The sequence below is a fragment of the Pholis gunnellus genome (genome assembly GCF_910591455.1).
Source record: "Pholis gunnellus genome assembly, chromosome: 1".
In the NCBI taxonomy this organism is placed as follows: Eukaryota; Metazoa; Chordata; class Actinopteri; order Perciformes; family Pholidae; genus Pholis; species Pholis gunnellus.
The window spans coordinates 27,294,400-27,312,235 of record NC_136528.1 but is presented as its reverse complement, the minus strand read 5'-3'; the positions used below and the strand labels follow the sequence as shown (position 1 = coordinate 27,312,235).

At 42.8% G+C, this 17,836-nt stretch overlaps 1 protein-coding gene across 4 annotated transcripts in view; it reads left to right on the top strand.

The window, feature by feature from the left end:
* Nucleotides 1-17,836, top strand: part of phkb (phosphorylase kinase, beta) — an 89,191-nt gene that overhangs the window by 16,532 nt on the left and 54,823 nt on the right. For all 4 annotated transcript variants that reach the window (XM_079162458.1, XM_079162455.1, XM_079162456.1 and 1 more), the window contains 5 exons: nucleotides 1,845-1,944; nucleotides 7,133-7,240; nucleotides 8,042-8,122; nucleotides 11,284-11,399; nucleotides 16,189-16,252. In XM_079162458.1, coding sequence (XP_079018584.1) covers nucleotides 1,845-1,944; nucleotides 7,133-7,240; nucleotides 8,042-8,122; nucleotides 11,284-11,399; nucleotides 16,189-16,252 — 469 coding nt within the window. The remainder of the gene's footprint in view (nucleotides 1-1,844; nucleotides 1,945-7,132; nucleotides 7,241-8,041; nucleotides 8,123-11,283; nucleotides 11,400-16,188; nucleotides 16,253-17,836) is intronic.

Below are 17,836 nucleotides of genomic sequence, written 5' to 3'. Positions count from 1 at the left end.
GACCTGAAGTGTGTACATATACATATTTTCTCTGAGCCAGAAATCTCCACTTCAGTAGCACTGACCAAACTTTCCCATTTCATTCCTATCTATATTCTGAAGGTTTTTACAGAGAGGTTACTTCATACATCATTCATAACCTGATTTATAGAACCTTTTATTACTGAAACCATGACGAAAATAGATTTTCAACAAAGTGAAATAAGAATTTTGAACTTGGCTTCATCCAATGTTCAGATTTCTGTTCTGGCCATGTATGCTATTTGATAAGAGAATGCCTCAATTGCATATTTAAACATACCTTTCCAGTTCTTTACCCCATTCACCTGTAGTGTCTCCCTCTTTATTGGGGGTGGGTTGATGAGTTGGTGTTAATATTTTCTTGTAACCTTTCTGACACCCATTGTGTTTTCCTGATTCATCTTAATTAAATTTGAAGAGCCGGGTATGTTACTGTAACCCCTGGCCATTGTTGGATCACCTCATGCACATCACAACGGTGGATCCTTGTAGTCCGGTAATGAGGTGCTTTAAAACAGGACGCTGGCAGATGAGAAGCCGCCTGCTGTATCCTCTGCTATCACTTTTGATGGCAGAGGGTCACGTCTAAAAGACGTGCGTGTGATTAATGCAGCGTTTACCACGGAAGTTTCACCTTCCTTTTGTCGATGCCCAAAGTCACTGTGAGCGTGACCTTTGCAATGTGCATCCGAGATCTGCCAGCCCCACCGGGAACGTGCCGCTGACTATCACTCTCTTGAAGGCACATTTATTTAAAGTGTTTGAGCTCAAAATTTGGGGTGATACGTAACGCGTAACGCTAAGGTTTTTAAAGGCTTTACGAACTGCACATTGATTTTTAGCCACTGTTCAATGCCACTGATGGATTCTTTAGGCAGGCCACATTGTGACAAAAAAGTTGCTAGTTCAATTCCTTCTATCGACAGACACTAAGGTCGCTTTTACACCTTTAGCTGACTTCACTTTTTTCAGGCTAATGATTGCTTTGTGGTGCTCTTCTGATATGTGCTCACGCTGACGTCTTTCAAACGAATAAAGAAGAGTAAACATCACATACAATGACAGCTCATTCACTTGACCACATGATCAGCACCACACGGACCCATGTGTGAAAATCCATGTCTAGAGACTGACAGCAATTCGTTCAGCACTTTATTGCACCTTTGTTTATCCTCTCCGGTGGGCACCAAGAAGAAATAACTCCTCGTGAGCATTATTATCTGAGACTTGAGCAACTGCAGCTCGTGTGTCATAAATAATGATGGACAGGTAGAGAACCCCCTCTTTATCAGGTCCAGGTCCGGTTGTTTGTTGTCGCAGCACCACTAACCAATTGAAAGCTTTCACACAGCCCAACAAAACCGAACCAAAGGCCGATAGTTTTCGTTTTTGAAGCACCATCTGGCTCGACTCGGCTTCAGGATTATTCCGGTTTAATACAAACATTCAACTCACCAAGTTAATTGCTGAAGTCTGACAACGTGACGGCGTCATTAGAAGAAGGTCAGATGATTGTCCAGGGTTTAAGCAAACCTCCATGTTAGCCGTTTGACCTCCAAATAAAGTGGTTCAGACAATCTGTTTCAGCCGTTGGTTTATTTACCTGTATAATCGTCTGACTTCTTGCGTTTTTTTTGTTGCCCCATTTGACTTGTAGTAGCGATTACTTTGGTGAGTAAAATGTAAAATTGAATTACATCAGCAAGACCCGAGTGGGAATAAACCAGAATCGTCCTTTAAACTCCTTTAAAATCTGTGCTCTTCATGTGTTCATCATGTGTTCATCCACTCACTGTGTTCTCCCCGTTCACCCCGCTATGCAGACGCATCGACGACGACATGGGGAGAACCCACGAATTGGAGCATTCCGCCATCAAGTGCATGAGAGGGATCCTCTACTGCTACATGAGACAGGCTGATAAGGTGAGTTTTGAGCCGGCCCCCGCTCGGCTCCCGCTCTCACACTGTGCGGTGTTTGCATAAAAGCACACCGCGATTACACACTGTATTGCAGATCAAAGGTGTATTTCTGAGCTGCTATTCATCAGAGCCTCTCAGAGCACCGGAGACATCTGGTTTCCTCTTTCATATCGTAGCAAATGACAACGGGAACCGGTTGCTTTAGTCCTAACGGCTTAATAACCCGGCAATCTGTTAATTGCCAAAGACTTTTGCACCAGAGGGGGTTTCCACGTGCGCAGGAAACCTGATGCGTGTGCACGAGCAGGCTGTGAATGGAAAATGGCCATTTTACGTAAGCAAACGCAGAACCAGATATGGCCTTCGGTTGCAGGCTGTTTTCTATTCCTCACCAACGACATTTTTAAATCGAGCAGCTGGCCGTGTCCCTGTGTACGTGCGTGTGTACGTGCGTGTGTACGAGCGTGTGTACGTGCGTGTGTACGAGCGTGTGTACGTGTGTGTGTACGAGCGTGTGTACGTGCGTGTGTACGTGCGTCTTTTAAAAGCCATTCTGTTTCATCCTGCCTCGACCTTGACGACCTAATTTAGGGGAGAGCCTTCCAGTGTCTTAATTACAAAGCTGCGTTTACACAGTTAATTACACAGAGCAGCGTTCGTTACGGCCCCGTCTCCAACACTTACCAAGAACATGGCATTTTTAATGGAGACGTGACACAGGGCCACTGCTGGGCAAATATCACAGAGCAAATACAACAGCTGGGCCCCGCAGTCTGGCTATAGTGTGTTGGGTGTTGTTTAGGGACAATCTTCTCAAGTTCAAAGTTATTTTTTTTTCAGTTTGCACAAACAAATAGTCAAAGTCACTTTGTTGGTAAGGTTCATTTTTGTCCGGAAACCCACAAAGCGAGCCAGAAGATGCAAGGGCAAAATGTCGTTATTTTTTCTCAGGCAGACAAAAGCATTGGACCTTGACGCTGGAGGCCAGCTTACATGTTGTTACTGTGATTCAGGCCACTAAAACACTCAGTCATGGTCAGAGATAGTCAGCAGTGGTTGAATATTGGAGGGAAAAATAATGAAATATGTTGATGCTTTGAATATTTTGCACATTTCTTTTGTAGTAATATAATGTTTCCAACAAAACATATTTGCTGATGCAGATTAGATGAATATGGACATCATTATAGGCCGCTGAGTTGCTCGACAGGCAGACAGCCACAACGCTCTAAACCGTGCACGCTACCGGCCCTATACCAAATAGCAGACAGACAAAGTTGGCAACTAGCTTGTGAAAAGGAATGCTGATGTTGCCCCATTGATGCGGGATGTGTGAATAAGCCACTGTTTCATATGTCATTGCTTTGTTTACAGCTTGTTGCATTGCTCCGAAGGGGACAACAAGATTTCAACTTTCGGTCGAAAAGAGCCATTTTGCACCAAATAAAATGTGTCTGGAGCCACAAAAGCTATTTGATATCACAGTTTATAAAGTTTTGTATATAGTTATATTATACATACAAAACTATAGTTTGTTGTATTTGTGAAATTATAGAACAAGAATAAATTCAATTCTTGACATTTTACCTGTTATAACAATATCAAACTCATGAAGAGGAGAAAGAAACTTGCTCAGTTTGCTGCAGCAGTTGAGGAATCGCTCTTTTTTTCGCTCATCTCCAGCGTGATACTTTTCATCAAATGCTGTGTGCTTGTTCTGGAAGTGACATTCAACATTACATGTTTTGTTGTTTGCTAATTTCTCGCCACATTTCAAGCATACAGGTAAACCAGCATCGTTGGCAGTGAAAGCAAATACGTCCACGCAGAATTAAACTCTCTATTTTCCTCCGTGACTTTTCTTTTCTGGGGATTTATCCATTGATAGTTTACCGAGGGTTAATGTTGCGCCAATACTTTATGATAATAATAAAATGATCTGCACCAAGCAAAGCAACCAGCAACTTTATTCACTTTTCCCACACTTCACCAGAACCTCTTTTTCTTTTTCCGTCTCATCCTTCACAATAAAAGCTCCAAACACAGACACAGGAAAACTGCTTCCTGGAGAGCTCTTAACGTGCTCAACATAATAGCTTACAATAGTTTACCGAGGGCGGAGGTCTGCAAATAATATATGATTGGCCACCTGCAGGGAAAGGCGTAATAGGATGTGGCGCACACTTTAGTTGACAAACTATTAAAACATTTTGTATTGTTGGCGGCGTGTCCAGCGGTGTTATCAGCCCTATGGAGCCCTACAAAACAGGACTTTCCTTTCCTTTATTAATGCTTATTTTGTTCTGCACAACTATTGTGAAGTCCACACACATAAACTGTAAAGGAACTAAACATTGATTGCTCTCCAGAACGACAGAGACTTCAGTCACCAGCAGAGCAAAGTATCAAGCGCGACCTTTCATTATTAAAGACTCCTTTGATCTGTCGTATTATTTTAACTAAGCAACCAATCTACATCCTGTTTACACCGGCACCTTCGTGCCCAGTGTACGTGTATAGTCAGGTGATGTTAGTTTTAAGGCGTGGTAGTCTGGCTGGAGATCATCTCGAATACGATGCTGAAACGCCGTGTGTACGGAGATCGTTTTAAAACTCCAAACTCCGCTCCAGTAGTAGTGGATGTAGCCTCAGGGAGCCGCGGGTTGCCGACCCCTGGGCCAGAGGAAGGATTCCTGTTCTCACCTGTGCATCTAAACACATGGGACTCCTTGATAAGTTGCGATGACATAAGATTCAGTGCCATAATCTTGCTTGATTTGAATATATTTTCGTAATTTGGGTTTTAATAATATATATTGTAACCATTTTATCTTGTTCATGTTAAATTATTAATTTATTGTAATTCAGCTTTCTGTTTTTGAGAAATGATGCTCTGTAGCATGTGGGGAATTGTGCAATTTACTCAAAAGATTAACCTTGTTATTGACCCTGTATTCTGACATATTAAGCAAACAATTCCATATTATTTTAATATTTTAACCTTATTGAGCACCCTGAACAGCCAGAGTAGGAGCAAATCTACAGAATGAACACCTAAAAAACAGCTTTCAGCTTTGGTTTAGATTCCTCTATTTTGCATTCACTTACTTTTTTTTACATTAACTGTAAGTGTAAAAGTATGGTAGCCCTGAGGGTCAAAACAAATTTCACAAAACACAACAACATTTCACACAACATATCAAAAACACGATGACATTCCTGAAGTACTGCTGTAGGCTGACTTTATCTCTTTACCATGAGTTGTTTTGGAAAATCAAATGTATCTCTTTTGCATCCAGAAAGGACAAGGAATGGCCTGGTTATTGGTGTGACGAGATGCAAGTTTGTTTTTTGTTGGCAGGTGTAAAATAAATGCATGAAGGCGAACTTGTACAATTTCCTATTGCCGGAATGGAGCAGCAGAAGTTCAAGTGTTTCACTAATTTGAAGCTCATATTGGCGCATTGCAGCACTTGAAACAATAAACAAGATCTAGGGCCTCTCAGAACATCCCGAGGGTAGAGCCACTTGACACCGTGGCTCTGCTTGAGTGGGAATCAGAGAGATCTCTACACAGAAATAGTGTTAATAGAAACAATAACAGCAGTACCTATCATTAGCTGCTTACAGAGGTAGCTCTTCCCTCACTAACACATGCACACACACACACACACACACGCCCACATGCCGTGGGATGGCAGGAAGTGGAGTAGTTTGAGCAAAAGTGGGACAGAGGGTCTCCACTCTGACCTGACGAGGAGAGAAAGAGAGCGAGAGAGAGAAAAAGGTGGCCAGAGGTAGAAAAGAGATAGAGATACACAGACAGCATGTGGTGTTACAAAGAAAAACAGAGAGTGAATAATAGAAAGTACTGAGAAAAGATAGGTAGAAGTGAGGCGAGGGAGGTAGAAAGAGAAAAATGGAGACAGCGAGTTGGGGCTTGATGATGGAGAGAGCAGAGAGACGGGAGAAACAAATGAGGTAAAAATGGGACAAAGGGCCAATTATTTATAACTGTGCACGACGCGACTGGTGGCCCAGCTGTAATTTGGGGGTGCAGTCGAGTCGATGCAGCACACACACACACACGGAGCCAGAAACAATTCACTGAACACAAAACACGACAAACACCGCGTTCTGTTTTTTTTAATGTGGTAGTTTGGTCGCCCTTAAATCTGACCCCTTATCAGTTTCGGAGCAGACTATGCCATGTTGTACAGTGTACATCATATTGACGGTTCCAGTTTATTTTATCTGAGAGACAACACATTATATGTGTGACTACAGTGTTTATGGATTTGTGTAGTCCTGCATTGTGGGAAGTTGAACATGGCCTTAAAGGTGTAGCATGTTAGTCATAGTGTCGGTTGCTGTTTGCAAACAAAGCATTCAAAATTGTGAGAGAAAGAGAGCAGCGGTGGTCGAGAGAGCAAGAGATTGAATAATGAGAGGAACTGGCGCAAATAAACACATCCGCACCTCTTCACTAACATGTGGGAAGGTGCTGGGTTTTGAACCAATGCAGCGCAGGGGGCGGGGCAAAGCGCTGGTGTTTGACCCACATGTGGGGGTTCAAATGCTCAGCAAAATAAGACGAAAAGAGAAAATACAGGCATAATGGGTCATAAGTGATGATTGAGAGGGATTTTTGTATCAGTCAGTACAGTGTTTATTAGGAAATTGTCGCATATATGCCCTCAACATATCCCCTAGCCTATTCCCTCGGAAAAGAAGATGCCAATAATGACACAGCCAGCATGAATAAGTAATAACTCCTCGACCATGAGGCTTATATATGCATATTTCCGGTCTCCTTTTAAAGATAGGGAGCAAAAAAATATGAATCCATTGTAAGTGAATGACGGAGGAAGTCTGTTGAAAGGAGTTGAAGTCCTAATCAAGGTTTAATGGTTAGGTGTAAAAACGTGGACGAGGAGATCGCCTCAGTATACAACAAAGAAACAAAACTCCCATTGGAGCACAACAGACGTTACCATGACAGTGAATTTCCATGCATTAACTCAATACGCAAGGTTCCTATTTATGTGTCATTGAATGTGTTCAAGGCTGCTACTGTGGTGCACTGTACCTCTTGTAAGGAAATGACTGTCTCCCCCTCTCCATGCTTATTACCCTTGACCCTCTCTCTTTCATCCTGTCCTCTCGGTCTCCGTGTGTCTCTCTCTACCAGGTGGAGCTGTTCAAACAGGACCCCAGCCCCTCCAAGTGTCTGCACTCAGTGTTCGACGTAGTCACCGGCGACGAGGTGCACTCCTACAGCGACTACCACCACCTGCAGGTCAGCCAGCGAGCAGACAAGTGCAGAAATGAGGCAAACCCTCAGTTGAAAATGTGTTTTTTTTCCCGCAATGTGCATGTGCACATTGTGTACGTGTGCGTTTGGGAAATGTGCATTAGTATCTGTGCACCTCAACGAAATATCCAGATGGAAGGATGACGTCTGAAAAGGCGAGGAGCTTCTTAAGGCTAAAGAGACACGTTTTTATTGCATGTTGTAAAGACCGTAGAGTAAAATGCCACCGCATTACTCCTGTATTGTGTCTCTGATCACATAAAAAAAGAAAATGATTTCACTGGTTGTGGTCAGGGAAGAACCTCAGCCGTATGCATGTACGGTTGGAAAATTGACTTGTCCTCAGAGGTGGATGTGCATTAAATGGGCACTAAAACAGCTTATTGTTCTGTCAATTCCATTGACAGAGGTGAAATTGGTGTGTACGGTTTGGATGGAGACTTCATTTCTCGTGAGAGCTAAATAGAAAATCTGAATTCTAATGCTGTGACGAAGAAAACGTCACAAATCATCCGAGCTGTGTATTTGTTAAACACTTACTGTAGACACATTTAAGTCTTGGTTGTGATTTATTCTCCAACAACTTTGCAAAATGAATTAAATTGCGTGATTGATGATACCAACCCAATGCCAAAGGCCTAATAGCTAATGTAAAGCTCACGCCTCAGTCTCTGCACTGTGTAGGAAATCAAAGACACCCATATTGACGAATCCTGTACAAATGTCAGTGATGTTTTTTTTAATGGTATCTTATCCACTCTGTCCTTCCCTCTGTCATTGCTGCAGATCGATGCCGTTTCCCTGTTTCTGCTGTACCTGGTGGAGATGATCTGCTCTGGTCTGCAAATCATTTACAACACCGATGAGGTAAACAAGGCGCTAAAATGACTGCCGAGGTAATCGATGCTGGACACCGGGTATTTACGCCCGGTCCTGGCTATTGGTCTGATATCCTTCGGCTCATCTACGAGCAGCAATCAGTGTCCAGCTTGAGTCCCAAACAGTTTACTTCTCTTCGTCCAACGATAATAACACATTGAATAGAATGCTGCGCTCAGTATTTTAATTTTGTATTTATACATGAGAGATTTTTCAAGTGAGTGAAACAGTTTAAACTGCACATAAAATCACCACCGACAGTATTTTGGTCCACGCTCCTGTGTGCTCGAGGAACGGCGATGTCTGTCTGTCGCTCGGTCCACCACTTTGATCTTGACTGAAATATCTCAACAACTATTTTGTGTCGCTTTGGTGATCTGCCATTCATTTGTCCAATACTTTGTTTTATGACCGCTCTGCAAAACATTCATTAATGACCATGTCCAATTATCATCAGCTGTACAAATGTTAGCATTAAGATGATCAAAGTGGTAAACATTACTACTAAACATCAATACACTGATGGCCAGTGTTAAGTGCAGCGACACAGAGTTGCTAGCATATCAGCAGACCTGTAGTCTTCTTCCTCTGTACATGACTCGACAGCTAACATCTCCGAGTACTGTCGATCCAAAATAAATATACATCATCCTTGTAATTAACATATTTTGAAGCGTCTCTAAACTGCATTCTGACATTTACGAGAACCATTTGGCACCTCATGAGTGTGTGCGCTTGCACGTGAAAATTCCTATTGGGAAAATTGTACCACACTAAAATGTGTTCTAAAACAAATTGTGCGACCTAATGAGATTCATGAGTCTTAAATTGTGCGATGCTTCCTCCTGAAAGTCCGACCAGATGCTTTAAAGTAAGTGCAAGGGATTTCTGAGGGCAGTTAGATGTACCCTAAATCCCCAGCAGATATCCTGGAGCCGACACAAATGCAGGATCGGGGGACAGTATCTCACTTTTATAGCCCCGCTCACATTTATGTTTTTTGCTGAGCCGCTCAATTGACTTTCAACAGGGAAACGTTTAGATGATTTCATTAAATGTCCTCCTGGGAATCGAACCGGTAACGTCCTATTTGGCAGCGCACCAACCCAGGCTATTACCGAAAGGCTTTGAATGCTTTTCCCCAGAGTTTGATGTATCTGTCCGGTGTCAGTTTTTGTCTTCTTCATGTTTGTCTCTTAACAAAACAACAGGGCAACTTGGTCATTAAGTTTACACACTATGCTGTTTATTGTGCGGCCCCGAGGAGCACTTGGAACTTCATTAATTCTGTTAGTTTTTATAGTCTGCTCATTCACAGCTTTACTTACCGCCACGGAGCGGGGAAATTTGTGCCGCTGGTAAAGAAATCCGTTTGTTTACTAGATTGGGCTTATCTTAAGAAAGTAAAGACATAGTAAAACATTTTGCCACTAACCAATTAGTGTGTGCAGTCTTCACTTTGTTTACAGAAAAACCCTCCCGAAAAAACCTCTCATTTTTCCTCCATGTCTCGCTTCTGATGGCAAACAAATTGACAATGCTGCTTTTATTACGAGGGCAGTCCTGTCTCTTAATTTGCATGTTTAAACACTGCTTATTAGATTGCAAAATTCAAATTGAGGCGTTTCTTTTCACCCCACCAGCCTTCTATTAACTAACATCAGATATAGTGAGCAAAAGGGCCTTGTGTTCTCGCCGAACGCTTTTGGAAAAGTGTTCCATTTGGACGAATCACACTGTTACGGCATCGTTTATTAGTTTGCTGTCAGCTGTCACAGCTTGTGAAGTCCATTGGCGTTTACTTGACTGAGCTGGAAGCTGCATTGCAGTATTTCTTTTTTTTTCCTTGACGTAGGTGGTATAGAAAAGGCTGCTGCGTGTCCTCTGAGAAGATGCACTATCGACCTCCTTCCAGATGCCATTTTCAGTCTCATGCAGCATGAAATGGAGCATCTCATTAGCCTAGTGTGTATCCCAGCCTGTATTTTGTCCCCCCCCCCCCCCCACATAATACAGGTGTATGCATATTTTTTTTTCCCCCACTGTGTGAGTGCTGCTGGCAAAAGTAGCAGCACATGTAGTATTCTTTTGCAGTAGTTCCCCTGTGCCCAAACCACCACCACCAAAAATAAAATAAGGCGGAACTAGCAGGGACTGTCGTCTGGCGGCAGGGAGACGGAGAGTCTTGTTTGGCCGGTGGGCAGTAACATTCATTAAGATACCATTAAGATACTAAAAAGTTCCCCTCGTTAATCACTCCACTCATAAAAGCCCGAAAAAAGAGAAGCAGCGAACCTTTCTCTCTTTCCCTGCCTCATCTGCTTCGCTCCCCCGTTCCCTGCCCTCCTTCACAGACTGGCCTAGTTAAGTCCCACACAGGTTGTATCTGCGTCTCTCACTCTCTCTCTCCCCCCAACTTTGTCATTTTAGATTAAATCTCCCATCAGTCAAGCACACACACACTCACGCATGCGCACGCACTCTTTTTAATGATTCAAGGCCTTTAAGTCATCACACATTGTATGCCTCTCCCTTTTAGTTTATTTCTAGACGTGCACATTGATTTCCACATGTCTCTCATGGACACCGGGTCCTTCTCCACAGCCAGGCGCTCCTAATTGCGACTTTAAAACCACGGGGCCACCGTTTTGTGTTTTGTGTCTTGTGTCTGTAATAAAAGAGCGATGCGCTGATAATCAAACTTGTGCTATAAATGGACGTTTTGATATGTGTCCATTCGGTGTCGCGTCACGGGCAGCAGACAAGCCGGCGAAGCTGTGACCTCACACGCTGTCTCACTTACACCTCGTCCGTTAGCTGCGGGGACAGTGTGACCTTGAGCGTTGATGAGGAATCAGCTTTCTTCACCACTTTTCTAACCCCCATAATGAGCGGGAGAGTTTCACACCTCACCCCAGATCAATACCAGAGGTCGCTCATTACTGTATACGTACGTAAGTGAGAGTAAGGATGCGAGTGCATGTGTAGCTGCAGCTGAAATTATCGCGTGTCTCAATATGAAAACGTGTCTACTGTCTGCAGCCCGGGATCTGTGAGTGCACATGTGTGTGTGTGTGTGATCCCGCATGCAGGTGTCTGTATTGCATCCCGTGTCTTCCTGTGTTTGATGTGTTTTTTTTTGTGTGCAGGTCTCCTTCATCCAGAACCTGGTGTTCTGTGTGGAAAGAGCCTACAGGGTGCCTGACTACGGCATGTGGGAGAGAGGCAGCAAATACAACAACGGCAGCACTGAGCTGCATTCCAGGTCAGTCACAAGCTGAGCAACACACAAAGAACATGCATTAATAAAAGCACTTGGTCGTGTTCGACTGTGAGCATTTACAGGTTGTTACCAAGTGAGATGACATCCAGTCTCGTTAAACACTATTCTGATTTTTATAGCACTTTACCGATGTGCCGCCAGCTGTGTCGGCGTAGTTTGACGTCAATCAATGTATACCGACGTCAAAAAAAACCCCACAAGGAGTGGGACTGACCCACGGTTTTATTTTCTCCCCAGTGCCTCTGAGAAGTACACTGTATTCCCAATATAGATTTCATTGTGTACCGATCACTGTGATGCTGTAGATTCCACAGTTTGCATTTTAGCTTTTTGTTGAATTCCGTTGCTCATGCCGGTGCAGAGCGGGTGGGCGTGTGTTCACGGTTGAAACTTTCCACAACATTGTACTGAAGTAAACAGTCAGCAACAAGAGAGCGGGGGACTACTAACTACCAGAATATCTGCGCGTTGCCTGTGGTGTAATGATGATATAATAGTGCCAATCGGCTGGGATGGAGGGAGCACAGGAAGAGGGATGTAATGGAAGGAAGGAAGGAATGGTGTGAGATAAAAGGTGAAGGGATGAACAGAATTGGGGAGAAACAGAGAAAGTTGTACACGTATGAAAGCGCAATGATGCGAGCAGTGATAGTGCCGTGATCTCCTGGCCTTACAGCTGATATGATTGATGAGATATTCGTCCGTTCCACTGTTTTTAGCCACGTCTGACGTTTCCAGCAGGCTTGTGTTCAGAGGCCACACAGGACACAGCAGAGGGCTGGGAAGAGTGATCGCTCTTTTGTTTGTTTCAATTGTATTTCTATTGAAATGAAGCATCACATTTTTATGTTTTTAGACTACTACATTATCAGCAGAGAAGAAATGTGCTTTGAAGTGCACGTCGTTTGAATTTTGAATGCTTGCTTTAAAAACAAGGATTATATGACGAATATATTTGTTGTACAACAAACAACCTTTTATCAGCTTTTCTTTGGTCTTCATTTTACTGGTGGATATTATTATTTTATGTATTTAATGTCTCTATTAAAGCGGACTTCTTTCAATTTCATCTGTGAAATAACTTCCTGAAGGGGTCATTGTAGACTGTTAGATCGTGAGCAATAATCAAGAGAACCAAAACACTGTCATCTTGTCAATCCAAGTTGCAACAGAGATAAGTTTCATTCTGCAAAACAAGGGATGTTGCCATGTCTACAGAAAGTCAGGAATAAGACTTTAACACACACTATTACAGTTAAGGTGGAAATCTGCAACTTAACCACAGCACAAATAGATTCTTTTGGCCAATTTAGGGAAGTGCACCAATCTGTTGTAACGTTGTAACATTGACATATTATCACCCTATAAAGTTAACAAACAGTGACTTGTTTAGACATTGAGCCAGCACAGAGCAAACGTAAACCATCAAATATGTTGCCTGTAAATAATCAGCCTGTTAAAGGGCCAACTGTTTGATCTATCGGCCGAGATTTGGTTGGACATGGCAGTCTGCTGCTTGAACGCACCGCAGCAGCCTCCCACTCAAGTTAGCCATCCACCCGTAGCGACTGTCACCAGCATCGTTTAGCCGTTTGCCGTTTTAATTTGAAACGTATCTAATGTGCCTCAAATCTCAGTGTTTAAAGCCTCGGTCAACCCGCTACACAGCAGCTTCTCTGCGCGTTCCCGGTTTCTCTCCTTATGTAACGGCACCATTCTTTCCCCCAAAAGGGGGCGTGGCCATGCGCCGAATGGCAATTTGACGATGCAATGCCAGACTGGTCAGAAAAAGAAGGAATTCTATATTGATGTTTGCTCAATAAAATGTAATTTTACTTTTTTTCCTTCTTGCTGTCCCTCCGAACGAATAGTCCAACAGGTAGGAGAAGTAAGAACAGCTGCTTTACAACAGGAGGCAGCATGAATTATGGGAAATATGGCTTCCTTAAAAAAAAGGAGAGATGAGCCTACGTCATCTCATACGGTGTGTTTGGGGTCAGCGTGTCAGTTTTAAATCATATATCCAAATTAAATGTCAAATGAACACACTTTGACATAACATAAATCAGTGAGCTACACAATCTTCATTGAGGAAGAACGTAATGGACCGACTGAACTATTAACTACTATGAAGATAAGGACTTTGGACCACATGTTTGAACACCAGCACTGTCCGACTCAGGTATCAGAGAGTTTTCCTTATGTGCACCGAGCTGATTTATCATCAAACTCGCCTCCCTCTCCTCCCGCAGTGTCTTGATAAAGATCCTCAATTTCTGCCATCTTATCTCTTGAGGAGCCTGTTTTTATTTTTCTTCCTCCAACAATCCAAGGCTGCTGGCAGCAGCTTGCCAAGATATCCTCAAGAAAAGATAACACATTCGATGTAGTGAAGGAGCGCAGTGTCTTGTGCTTCTTCTGCTTCCTCCCCTCGAGGTCAGTCTTTGGATTTCCACAATTAGTGAGCCGGCTAATACATGCCGTTTGCCGCAATGCCAATTAACGTGCCGTGTGCGTGAACTGTGGCGGGGGCAGATTCAAAATAGTTCTGTGTAAACAAGATCTGTGTAAACGATCAAATTGAGCAGTCATCTCTCGTCCCGGAGTGCCAGTGGGCAGGAGAAGAGGCTCAGTGGAAATGAACGGGAAAGGATGTGTTCATTTGTCCATATCAAATCAAATGATTGCCTCTGCCTCGTGTTTATCCTCACACCCGGTCAAAAGGCTCGACCGGAGTGTTTTATTTAGAGCGGCATGTCCAATATTGTAAGAAGCTGCTTTTCTTGTTCTCGTGAACATCTATCATTCATGATAGTGAGTTTTTACATTTATGTACATGAATCATGTGAATGCTGCTGTACTGTATGTTATTAGTATATATATATATATACACACGATATATATATATATGGGTGCTTGTATTTCATAGCCAGTTAATAGTGGTTTATCCACCGGGGAACTGCCTGAGAACCCTGGATCTCCAGGGGCTCCAAAGGTCCAAGGTTTATTTGGTTTATTTGGTTTATTTGGCTTTTAGTCATTTGATTACTAAATTATGACTAAACGATGTGGACAACTAAAGCACAGATTCAGTTAAACTATTAATACATTAGAAATTGTCTTGTCTTTTAGAGGTGCACTGTGTCAAAATCTAGTTTTAAGGCCTTAAAGGAATTCATCCACAAAATGACCATTTGTTTTATAAACTAAACTCCCTGCGTTAACTTGAATTCTTGAAGAAAACTTTTCTAACATACCTCCACGGTGAACGAAGAATCAAAAAACTGAGAAAAGTTTTATTAAATTGAAGTAAATGGGGGCGGCATTTAACAGCAGCAAAACTACATTAATGCATCAGTTTACAAACTGACACCAGGTGCTCGTTATTCGCCGGAGTCAGTTGTCGTGAAGATGAGTCAGTTGTCATCACTTGACCAAAGTGTGAAACTTTTAAGATAAGGCGGCCTTATATTGATGTGAGTGGCCGTCCATTGACTCACATATGAAGTAATTAACCCCTTACGACCTCAACTGAGATATGAGCTGCTGTGTGTAAACACATTTATTGTAAGAGTAGCAGAATGTTCCTGTGCAGTCTACAGTATGTGTTCATGGACCAACAGTCTGCAGCAAGTTTTTCATCATACAAAATCTTTATCTCCAACTGTCAACTGAAACTGTTGCATCATGTTGCTCCTTTGGGCCTGTTTCCTGCTATCTCTCTTCTAACCTCCCGTTTCCCCCCTGAAAGCGTCATGTCTCCTCTGCCTCTGTGCGAGTTGCCGCTGACAGCCTTCCCGAGCAGAGCTGGCCGTATTACTAGTCTCAGCAGAGCTCTGTTCCAGGCTGAATTAGCCAGCCATCCTCTGTATTATAGATTCAGGCCTCACTAATGGTATTGAGCGCGTTTTGTCATGTCAGCAGAGCTACCGCCAGTGATCGGCAAGTTCCCGTTGCAATTCTTTTCCTCCTCCTCTTCTTTTCTCGGGAAATCTTGGCCGAGCAGAAAGGGAAACGGAACGACAGTGAAATTGATTCACGCTGGGTCTGCATTGCATTCACAGCAGCCAGCCAGTGTGAAATACAGGACAAGGTTTATATTAAAGAGATCCATTATCTACAGTCGACCATAATCTCAGGACCCTTAAACTCTGTTGTGTCCTAACAGATAGCAGTTTAAGATTTAAGTGCGATTCTGAATGAAACTTAAAAATAAAAAAGTGAAGTATTGTTTTAGGGCTGGGCAATTAATTCAGTATGATAATTTATCATCTTTCAATGGAATCATATGGATAAGTCATGACACGCAATTATTATTATCGTCAACATGGATAATAAGAAACAAATGTCTATGAAAATTTGAATTTAACAGAAGTCTGCTTATGGGAATACCCTAGTGTAGTTAAATCAAACAATTGTCTTAACTAATTGTTTCTCTATAATTTCACTTGGAATGTTTGTTTTGCACTCAAGTTCTAAATTTAATGAGAAAATACTTGTTTTATTTGCCAAGTACTAAATTCACACAGGGGTATACAAAACCATTTCATGGTTATTTCATATAGACCATTTATTTATTGAATTACCAGAAAACATGCTATATCGTGATATATATGTTTGTCGAGATATGAAATGACTTTTCTCAGGATACAAGATTTTGGGCCATATTACTCAGGCCTGTATTCTTTCACATCTGCCCTGTGGTGCATCAATGTCAGTGAAATTAGCTTATTATGTGTCACGTGATTCTCCGTGTTTCTTGTCTTTGCAGCTCTGTGGGCTTGGCTAAAGCTGCTCTGGAGGCCATCAATGGATTCAACCTGTTTGGAAACCAGGTATTTGAATAATTTCCTCCTCCTCATGCGAGTCCCAATGAGTCTTGGCTTATCGTGTCACATGGCACAAGATGGCATTATAGATGGACAGCGTATTCTCCAAATCAGATCTGCCGAGGCCCATCAAAGCTCCCTTCATCAGCGAGATGTGCTAGCTGTTTGCATCCTGCGTAGCCGAAGCAACGGCTGTTAAAAGTACATCGGCTTGATTAGTGCTGCTTTCATCGATGCCGGACTAAGTGGACGTTTCACCATCAGGAGATTCATCTAATATGTTTGTGTGTGGCTCAGCAGACTTTGATCAATAGCCACATGTTTGTTCCTGGTTTCTCTCCGAATCTGCCTAACAGTGTCCATTAGTGAATATGTCTCTTTTATTTCTTGCCCGTGTGGTGGAAAGGAAAACAGGGACATTCATTACATCTGCTAATGGATTGGAAAAGGAAGCCCTGCACTTATTGTAGAAAGCCTATTCTCTTCTTCTGACTTTTAGCCAGCGACGGCTTCTCCGGCCATCTACTGCAAATGAGTATTTTTCTGATCAACGCATGAGGCTGTCGGGATGAGTGTGTACTGAAGTCTCTGTTAGTTTTTCTCCTCCGTCCAGCTACAAAATGACGGGGGTTAACTGTGCCTGGAAATGGATTTTGTCATCAAGCTCAGCCTGTTGAAAAAAAATCAATTTATAGAGGTAGCTGATGTATGACCCATGCTGCGTGGTGCCTTTGTAAGTGTGGGTGCAAGTGTCTCATCCAGTCTCTTGTCCCTCTATGGGAATGGAAGTGCTACAAGCCGGCCAGTTGATTATTAACGATCTCCATCAATCTTGATTTCCCAGCTAGCTCTCATCCGTCCAACGACAGATGTAGCTCCCCTCACCTCTTTAACCAGAACATCCAGTACGGTCTGGACTCCGCTACCACATTTTACACCAGCTGCAGACTCTTGTGGGTGTGCGTCACATTTAGCCTTTGTACTAGTTGAATGGAGACACAATGTCCTCAGTTTGTTAAACTTTAGATTTTTTTTTTCACGATCCATCCGAGTCAGGCAAACCGATGCAAAAGATAGCAGCTTCTCGGTGTGACAAATTGAACTCTGCAGATAAAATTGATCTCGCCAAGAGGAGGATCCTTCCACTCTAAAGCCAGTCATTAAATCCACAGAGCTGTGTACACACGGCTGGACAATCAAATCCTTACAGCTTCCACTTTCTATCTCGGGATTGTCACCCAATTCACACCCAGTCAAGAGCAGGGATGTGCTGGAGCGGACACACACCTAAATCAATCCAGCCATCATTTATTTTTTTGGGGGGGGGTCTCTGTGCTTGTGTGGAAGAGAGGTTACTTTTCTGTGCTGACTTAAATCTTAGAATTTAATCACACACATCAATGCTCAGAAAGCCGTGTCAGGTGGATGTACGTTATGGGTATTATACAATCTACATCCTGTCAACGTTTATTAGCAACCCGTAATAATAGCAGGGACATTGAAGGTTTTCTTGCATAGAGTATGGTGGCTTTTAATCAACTCGTATTATACGGTCATTATACATTTTTTTTGTTGGTGTTTGTTGTAGGA